Source organism: Salvia splendens, chromosome 20, assembly GCF_004379255.2.
Source record: "Salvia splendens isolate huo1 chromosome 20, SspV2, whole genome shotgun sequence".
Classification (NCBI taxonomy): domain Eukaryota; kingdom Viridiplantae; phylum Streptophyta; class Magnoliopsida; order Lamiales; family Lamiaceae; genus Salvia; species Salvia splendens.
The window spans coordinates 15,445,237-15,454,705 of record NC_056051.1 but is presented as its reverse complement, the minus strand read 5'-3'; the positions used below and the strand labels follow the sequence as shown (position 1 = coordinate 15,454,705).

The 9,469-nt window shown below is 39.4% G+C and overlaps 1 protein-coding gene and 1 pseudogene across 1 annotated transcript; one reads left to right on the top strand and one right to left on the bottom strand.

Moving 5' to 3' along the window:
• Nucleotides 1–4,429: 4,429 nt before the first annotated feature.
• Nucleotides 4,430–7,353, top strand: LOC121782072 (annotated as a pseudogene).
• A 34-nt stretch (nucleotides 7,354–7,387) lies between these two features.
• Nucleotides 7,388–8,982, bottom strand: LOC121782073. Its single transcript, XM_042179772.1, has 3 exons — nucleotides 8,845–8,982; nucleotides 7,885–8,099; nucleotides 7,388–7,494 (listed from the first exon to the last, which is right to left on the bottom strand). Exons 1-3 carry the CDS (start codon nucleotides 8,921–8,923, stop codon nucleotides 7,423–7,425), a joined length of 366 nt encoding a protein of 121 aa, XP_042035706.1. The 5' UTR covers nucleotides 8,924–8,982; the 3' UTR covers nucleotides 7,388–7,422.
• Nucleotides 8,983–9,469: the final 487 nt, after the last annotated feature.

Genomic DNA, 9,469 nt, shown 5'->3' with positions numbered 1-9,469 from the left:
GTAGAATTTTACATCTAGGATAAGCTGATCACGTCTCCTAGGCTCTACTCACCAACCCCTCAAGCTTAGGAAACAAGTAAATTCTACCATATGAGCAAGATTAGGGAAGAATTAGCCTCAAGCTTCTTCTTCTTCCTCCCAAAAATGGACTCCAAGTCTCTTTCTCTCTCTAAAAATCATCTCCATCCGCCAAAAGATGCATAGGAAGTCGTGCCCTAGCTATTTAAATAGTTTGGGAAACCAGACGACCACGACATGTAATTGGAAATATGGCAAAAGCTAATTTGTTAAAGATGGCAAGAGCATTCGAGGAAGCATTATACGAAGAGGAGGAGATTCCACAGACATGGATGGAGGCCATAAAAATCAAAACTCTGGAGGGAGGCAATGATGCTAGAACTGAAAGCTCTAGCAAGGAATCACACATGGGTCAAATGTCTATTGCCATAGGGGAAGAAACCTTTAGGTTGCAGATGGGTCTTCATGATCAAGCGACGGCCTGATGTACAAAATGTATACCTTTATCGTACCTAAAACTGTCGGTACGGTATGATACCGTACCGAAAAGTACGGTATACCGAAAATTCTGTATTTTTAGTATTTTTCGGTATTTTTCGGTACGGTAAGTGCGGTATTTCGGTATTTCGGTATGTTTTCCCAGCCCTAGATGAGATAGAACAGTTAAAAGGGAATCTAGCTAAGGAGTTTGAGATGAAAGATTTGGGAGCTCTAAAGTACTTCCTTGGAGTTGAAGTGCTAAGATCAAGAGAAGAAATTTTCATCAACCAGAAGAAATACACGTTGGATCTCCTAGCAGAAACTGGAATGATGGAGTTGAAGGAGCCCAACTAGCTGATCGAGAGAGGTATCAAAGGTTAGTAGGAAAGTTGATCTATTTATCACACACTAGACCAGATATAGCATATGCTGTCAGTGTGGTAAGTCAATTCATGCATCGGCCACAGTGTGACCATCTTGAAGCAGCTTTAAGGATAGTGTGATACTTGAAAGGTACGTTTGATCATGGTGTAATGTTCAAGAAAAACGACCATTTGGAGATTCATGGCTACACGGATGCTGATTGGGCTGGGGACCTAGTGGATAGACGATCCACTTCTGGATATTTGACCTTCGTTGGGGGCAATATGGTTACATGGAAGAGCAAAAAGTAGAAGGTGGTAGCATTGTCCATAGCAGAGGCAGAATTTAGAGGAATCAGGAATGGATTGACTGAGGTATTGATAAGTCGCATTCTAGGCCTTGGTTACTGGTCAGTATAACATGCTTAATTGGATTATATCTGTAAAACAGTTGCTAAAGTGTGCAGGAAAAGGGTACCAGTCAGTACGAAAGAGGTCGGATAACTCAGGTGAACGGAGCGCCAGAAGTATGCAATACTGACCAGGATGCATGCCAAAAGGGCTCGAGATGGAGAAGAAAGATTGTTGGGAAGGATCAACCACAAACAAGGGCAAAAGAGTCATTTCACGAGAAGAGTCTACCCTAAAAATCAAGGGCAGACCTCCCTATAAAAGGAGGCCACTTGGAGGGATCGACGAAAAAACTTTCACACTTAGTTAGAGTATTCTCTCTCGGTAGATAAATTCCTACAGCATTGTCCTACATCTTCTCATTCCTCGCCACAGCCATGGTCACCTGGAGTTCCATCAGTCCGCCAGAGATTCGCCTTCCATCGTTCCAGCCAGTTCATTTCGTAGTCGTGATAGTTTCATCGCCCGGAGTGGCAAAACAATCTTTATTTGCTTTCCTAGTTAATCTTTACTTGTTATCCTTTTGTTGGATCTGTTACATTTTCGGTACTTGTTAGCTTTTGAAGTATTTCGTTTAGATCCAAACGTTTTATGCAATGAAGTTGTTTAATGCATCTCTTTCGGTTTGAAGCTGTTTCATTCTGCCTAGGTAGCTTAGATCTAGTTGTTACAGTAATTTCTAAGTGATTGAAAGCATGATTTCATTTGGAGTTGCTCAATCTGAGATTGTTAGTTAAGTTGTTGTTTAGATTTAATTTCTGAAGTGATTAAGTGTGAAATCTGAGTTTACGTGATTTTACCACCTTGCATGTCGTCCAATATGTGTAGTTCTTGATTTCGCTGGTTTAATCTTTGAATTTTAGTGAGTAAATTGTTGGATCTGAATTGTGGAGTCGTTAATCTGTAATTTTATCTATGGAATCTGAGTTTGTTTGATTTTGTTCATGCTTGTTGAAGAAGACAACATCCACATCCAAGTTTGAGACCACTTTTACTTTTTAGTTACTTTTTGCTTTTGTCCTTTGCTTTTCATGCTGGTACCCTACAGACCTGACAGTGTAGCCACCCAACCACCATTTTCTCTCTGATATTCAGTTTAGCCTTTTATAGTAACTATCTACTTTCCACATGTCCCCGAAACACCTTGTCCCCCACTCTCACGTACACAGCCACCTGTCGATCACTTTCACACCACCCAGTCAGTAGAGTACCACCTTCAATTCCTGTCTAGGTAGAATCTCAACCCAAGCGTGGTAGCTAATCAAACCCCTCCAGATTATCACCACAATTACCAAAGCGTATCCATCTCTGTGGGATTCGACCCTTACCTCCACTATACTAGCCAGTAGAAGTGGGTTGAGTAATTTCTTTGATGTCAGGTTCAGGTTGGCTGGGACTTCTATCCTGATCAGTATGATACATCCTTGCTTAACACGACACCTGCAAGCCTGCGAAAGCTCATCGGGTATTATGGCTCCGAAGATTGATGAATGAATTAGGATTCTTATCGTAGAAAACCTGTCAGATATTCTGTGATAATAGGCCGTGATCAGTATCTCTGAAAATCCCGTCCAACATGACCAGACAAAACATGTGGAAGTCGATAGACATTTTATAAAGGAAAAAATTGAAGATGGAATTATTGAGTTTTCATTTGTTCGATCTGAAAATTAACTGGCAGACATCCTGACAAAGGCAGTGGGATCCAAGAATTTTGCAGAAGCTTTGGGCAAGTTAAGTTTCGGAAATCCTGTTACTTAACTTGAGGGGAAGTGTTAGAATATACGAACAAATTAGGAGGATATCGTGGGATTTATTTCCGTATAGAGTGTGTATATTTTTAGGTGTATATTGTGTATTTCTTACTCACTACTTCATCCCCTCTATAAAGGGTGATCACTGTAAACGTAATTATTCATTCAATACAATTGATATATTTTCCCCATACAATTCAATAGTGTGTTGATTTTTAAGTATGTAGAAAATGTATGACATCATGAGTATCATGTGGTGTAGGAAACAATTTATCATGATATTAATTGATTTATCTATTTTCGTAATTGAATTACTGAAATTGGATGTATTTGTCAATTAGAGTTATTCTCAATTAAAATTAGAATTTAATTCTTAATTAAATACCGTTAACTCGTTAAGAGTGCTTAATTAAATAAAGTATCACTTGTTAATATAAAATAAAAAATTGATATCCGAAATCCTATTTCGACTTATGAGAATAGAATCACTCACGATATCTTCAACTTGATGTCAAATACTAAAGCATCCTCGTTTACAACTTATTTTCTAAAATGAGATCATCTTCTGACACACTGATATGACTATATCTACAAGATATTCTCATATCTTTATTATTTTATATATTATTGATTTAGCATATCTTTCTGATATGACTATATCTACAAGATATTCTCATATCTCTATTATTTTATATATTATTGATTTAGCATATCTTTCTTATTTCTTGATCACTAAGTTAGGTTATTAGGGAGTATTATAAATATGAGCATTTGTTATCTTTTGAATCATACAATTTATCCTTTTTATCGTCTTTTACTTTTCTTTGCAATTTACTTTATCAAAAACTCTAGTTAAACGATAGTTGGCTGCTCGACGGGAGGATCCCGCGAACGAACCATCATCTTCTCCGCGATCTCACAGTTATCTCTCGATACGAGTTTACTCGTATCACACACTAATTTATAACTAATGAAAATCGATTAGTTTTTGGTAAAATTAAAGTAATTTACTGATAAAATTATTAATGATCATGTTATACTCGATCATTAATCCTTCTTCACAACATAAACCTAGACTTTCATAAGAATATTATTCTAAACATGTTTAATGAAAAGCTGTATAATCAATAAACTTTTAAAATAGATACAGCAAACTAAGTTCAAATCCCCATTTTTTTGGTCATTAGACAATTTTTTTTTAAGAATGTAGTGTCACTCCATACACCCTTGGGTTCGGTTCAAATTTAATTAATACAGTAGTACATTAAAAGACAAAATTGTAAAATTACATCCAAACGTTCCTCATGGGAAGTGGGTCCAGCATTATCTGCAGAGAGAGTCTCACTCGACACACACAAACACATGCATTGCCTCTATTCTTTTCTACTGTTATTACTACTTTTCTAACTCAGCTTTGTTTTGTGGCATGTGAAGCTTCTTGTTTCATTGTTTGTATTGGTATGTGATTGTTTCGTTTTGATGTCTTATAATCTTATTGCTTGGTGGAATAGAGAGTAATAGATCATGGAATCTCGTCGTGTTGATACTAACTGAGTTTGGTATGTCCGTTTTCTTTTTTTTTTTTGCAATTTAATTGTGTTTATATAAGACTAGTAAAAAAAGTTATGCCTGTTTTTAAACTTACTTTCTGCTGCTTTTGCATTTTCATTGTACACACAATCAAGTAAAGCTTATTTGGGCAATAGTTGTGATTTTTCTGAAGAGGAGGAAATGAAGTTGTATTGATCTTTTTTATCCTCCATTTCAAATTTATGTATTTTCCTGTATTGCTAGAACTGATTTTGGTAGCATTTTGATTTCATCGTGTTGACTGCAGAAAAAGCTGATCAGATATTTCCATTGCATCTCCTGCTGTGAGGAACTGTTGTGGTGCTTTTGTGGCAGAATTCGGTATAATGGAAGCCTAATGCGCCTTCATCTCGGGTTTGGTAGATTCGGGTTGGTGGCTTGGAGTTCCGAGTGATGGGTTGTGTTTATTCTAAGGCGTGGATCGGCGAGTTTTGTGCCCCTCGAGATGTTAAGTTGCTAGAAAGTGGAGAGAAAAGGGATCAACTGTATCAGTTTAGTACAACCAATGATCACGAGGCGGGTATTACTCGACTGTCAAGGGTGTCAGCTCAGTTCTTGCCTCCTCGTGGCTCGAAAGTTGTGAAAGTTCCGTCTGGCGAATATGAATTACAGTGCTCATTTCTTTCTCAGAGAGGCTACTACCCTGATGCTCTTGATAAGGCCAACCAAGACAGTTTTTGCATTCATACGGCATTTGGGACGAGCCCAGACGACCATTTTTTGGTGTTTTTGATGGTCATGGCGAGTTTGGAGCTCAATGCTCTTAGTTTGTGAAACAGAGGTTATGTGGTAGGAAAATTTATATTGCCAATGCTGGTGATTCGAGGGCTGTTGTAGGCAAGAAAAGGGGTAACGACGTTGTAGCTGTTGATCTCTCCATTGATCAAACGCCTTTTCGACCTGATGAACTTGAAAGGGTGAAGCTTTGTGGAGCTAGAGTTCTGACATTGGATCAGCTTGAAGGACTGAAGAATCCACATGTTCAGTGTTGGGGAACGGAAGAAGACAGACGATGATGGAGATCCGCCTAGACTATGGGTTCAGGATGGTATGTACCCTGGTACAGCTTTCACGAGAAGCATTGGCGATTCTACTGCTGAGACCATAGGCGTTGTTGCAAACCCCGAGATTGTTGTTCTGGAGCTTACACAGAGTCATCCTTTCTTCGTAATCGCAAGTGAGGGTGTGTTTGAGTTTCTCTCCAGCCAAACTGTCGTAGATATGGTAATTTATGTGAATTAATTAGTATACGTGCTCGGATTCCATGTGCCTCTTTCACTGCTCTGTTCATTCTTACTCCTCTGAAGCTTCTTTTTGCCATTCATTCAGGTTGCAAGACATAAGGATCCTCGTGATGCTTGTGCTGCGATTGTTGCTGAATCATATCGTCGTTGGCTGCAATATGAAACCCGTACATATGACATAACGGTGATAGTTGTGCATGTAAACGGTTTAAAAGAAGTAAGAAGTACTTTGCTGCCCTGTGTCACCTTCAATGCGAACCTAATGTTTCGTTTTCATTTCTCGTACATGTAGGCTGCATTTGGTCAATTAGTAGACTCGGGCACAATTCTAAGGCCATCTTTACCTCAAGTTGTTGAAGCATCAGGATCCGAATCTCCATCTCGAATGAACTGGAGATCCAGAAATCAGCGCGCAAGGCATGACATATCCCGCGCACTTGAAAATTCTCTTGAGAATGGGCAAAATTGGGGTTCCCTCATCTCCATCCCATACAAAGACTTGGGAAGACGAAGTAGACCCCCTCCGTGAATTTTCCTCCTATGTATCTTTTGAATGTCCTTTAATCTCATTGAACATACAACTCATTCATGGCAGGATCAATTGAACAGGCACTGCGCGACCATTTTCTCTTTAGAAGCTTACTAATTCCCAGTGTCAAGTTTTGTTGGAATGCATGCAAAGAATTGAAGTTGGAGCAGGAGACATAGTGGTGAAGTAGGTGATTCTTTGTAGCAATCGACCTTTCATTCGGTTCCCATCCTCGTATAGCACATATTGAATATGTTTATGTTGGTATAATCTACTGATTTGGATTTTCCAGGGTGGGGAAGGTGACTGTTTTTTTGTTGTTGTTGGTGATGGGGAGTTTGAGGTCTTGGCTACTCAGGTGACTTTACGCCTTTTATTGTACATAGAGAATCATTTTATTATTAGCTGATAAAAACAAACCTTCTTATTGTTACCAGACTTTTGTTCTAGTGTTGCAACCTTGAACCATGTATCTTGATTTTCTTATTGTGAATTTTCTTACTATAAGCTTGTATGGCAACGCGACCACGGAGATACAGTGCTACACTGCTGAAAAGCTATCATCCTTTGGGGAACTGGCACTGATGTGAGATGCTCTTTCCTTCTTCATGTTTCCATACAATAAGTAAATTGCTCTTTTTTTGTTTTTTAAAGTTAAGGCTTCAGTGAACCAAAAGTTAACCATGTTTTAATTGGAGAAAAATTCTTATTTCTATATTTGTAGTGCAGTTAATATATCTTTTCTAGTGTTTTATGTTCCAAGCTTCTGGTGCAATAACTTTTGGTCTCATCAGATTGATTGCTTTTCAATGTGATAAATTGTAGGTACAACAAGCCACTACATACATTATTCAGTTGCTTGAAGTCGAAGAAGGTGCGAGACTTGGAAGTCAAGGCATCGACTCCATTAAAGCCCATCCGTGGTTCCATGACGTAGATTGGAAAGGACTAGCGAAACACATGGTTGTGGCACACCCGGATATTTATCTCCCTTATAAATCTACACCTGGAAACCCATTCTGATGATGATGTGACTAACACGCCCGAATGGCTTGAAGATTGGTAGGGGAGCACTTGTAAAGACCTTGTGGGATACTGAGACCTCTCTTCACATTATGGAAGTGGTTACGAAGCGCATGATCAATCAATGGCCGAGGGGAAATTAGTCATTTGCTTAATGCACGCGGAGGGAGGTTAGTCATTAGACTACTCTACATTTTACTTTTGTGTAAAGGTAAATATATACGTAAGAGTAAAGGTCAAAATTGGTCCTAAACATATGACTATTTTACGATTTTGGTCATAAATATTATGTTTTGAATTTTTGCATCTCAAACATTTCAACTCGGATCACAATCAGTCCAAACTGGCGGATCCGTCAAATATTTAACAGTCAACGTGTTTTAAATTGAATTTTGACCCAATTAAGTATTTTAATTATATTTTTTTATTATTTTTAAAAATAAATTTAAAAAATCATGTTAAAAAATATTTACCCAATCCTCCAAGTTTCTGCCTGCTGCCACTGCCGCCACTGCCGCACCAACACCCTCTCCCACTGCTCCATCTCCTCCAGCGGCGGATCTAGGTGGGCTCGGGTCGTTGGTCCATGAATGCCGCCGAAAAATACCACTACTCGGCCCGCCGACCCTCAAAAACCGACCCCACGGGCAGCCTTCTCCACAGAACCGAAGGGGATAAGACAATGAAACTAAAAATGAGAGAAACAAAGAAGAGAAGAGATATAAGATTCCAATAAGAAATTTGGAACAAAGAAAGAGGAGAGCTGAGAATTTTGCAGAAGATAAAAATTTGGGGAAGAAGATGCATCGTGTTTTGAGTTCCGATTCGGTAGATTTGGGATTAAAAATTGAGATAGTGGGGATTTGGGCTTCCATGAAAAAGTTTTTTTAGTTAATGCTACTTCTTCTCAGTATTTTATTTGAAAATCATCAAATCTGTATAATATATTCATTACTATTATTTATGTCATTAATATTATCAATTTTCAAATTTGGTGTGGCAGAAATTCAGTCTATTTCCTATCACATATTAAGTCATCAAAAAATACAATATATTGAATACCAATTTTATACATATTAGGCCATCCACAATGGGCGGACGATAGAGCGCTCACCGCGGACGACGGACGATGCGTCGTCCGCGCCCGACGCTTAGTCCGTGGACGAAGCGCGGATGATAGGGCATCGTCCGCGTCATCGTCCGCCCACTGTGGGCGACGCGAACAATGGCGCGGACGATGCAACGCGTTTTAGTTTTTTTTATTTATAAAATTCAAAAATTTTGTTATAAATATACCCCAGCTTCACTTTTCATTTGTAACTTTTCGATTAACTTTTAAACTCTCAAATTACGCTATAAAATGGATTCCGGTGGATACTCAAGTCCTAGTAGCCCGATGTTTGGAGATGGCGCATGGTGGTCGGGTACACAACCTGGCGAATATCGGTCGTTCGACGCCAACACGCAGTACGATCCGGACTTCAGTACGGATTCGTACGGTCTCTCCGACATGGAGCCTTATCCAACTCGCCCTGCCGCCGCTTCCCGTCGCGCCGCCGCTGCCGAAGCCGCCCCCTCTGTCGCCCCCGCCCCCGCCAGAAAGAAGCGGACCAAGCACCGGGCGCACAAGTTGCCACCTCCGACAACTTGTGAAGAGTACGCCCCCGGCCGTACGAACTACCAGCCGGATGAAACCCTCGTCTTGGCGAGGTGTTGGGTGGATATATCAGAGGACCCGATATTCGCGAACAACCAGAAGCAGCTCGCGTACTGGGAGCGCATCTGTCACGACCGCCCATACTAGGGTTACCACAAACGCGGCGATCGTGACCAACATGCATGGACAACGTCTTTAAAAAGAAACTTAATTAACTTAAAGGCAGAAAAAAAAACATTTTTTGTTTTAAAAATAGTTTAAGGTTAAAATTGTATTATTAACTAGAAATGACTCAAGATAAAAACTTTTAAAAGAAGCAGCGGAGAAAAATAAACTTTAAGAAACCCAAATAACTTCTAAGGTAAAACATTTAATTTAATTCACGGAAAACACCATTTTCA

Excerpts from the sequence above, each read along its gene's own strand:
- LOC121782073 (XM_042179772.1), bottom strand. The coding sequence starts at position 8,923 with ATGTCGGAGAGACCGTACGAATCCGTACTGAAGTCCGGATCGTACTGC. Across the intron at positions 8,100-8,844 it reads GAACGACCGATATTCGCCAG|TTTCATTGTCTTATCCCCTT; the intron begins GTTGTGTACCCG and ends TCTCATTTTTAG. Across the intron at positions 7,495-7,884 it reads GCAGAAACTTGGAGGATTGG|AGAGGTCTCAGTATCCCACA; the intron begins GTAAATATTTTT and ends CATAATGTGAAG.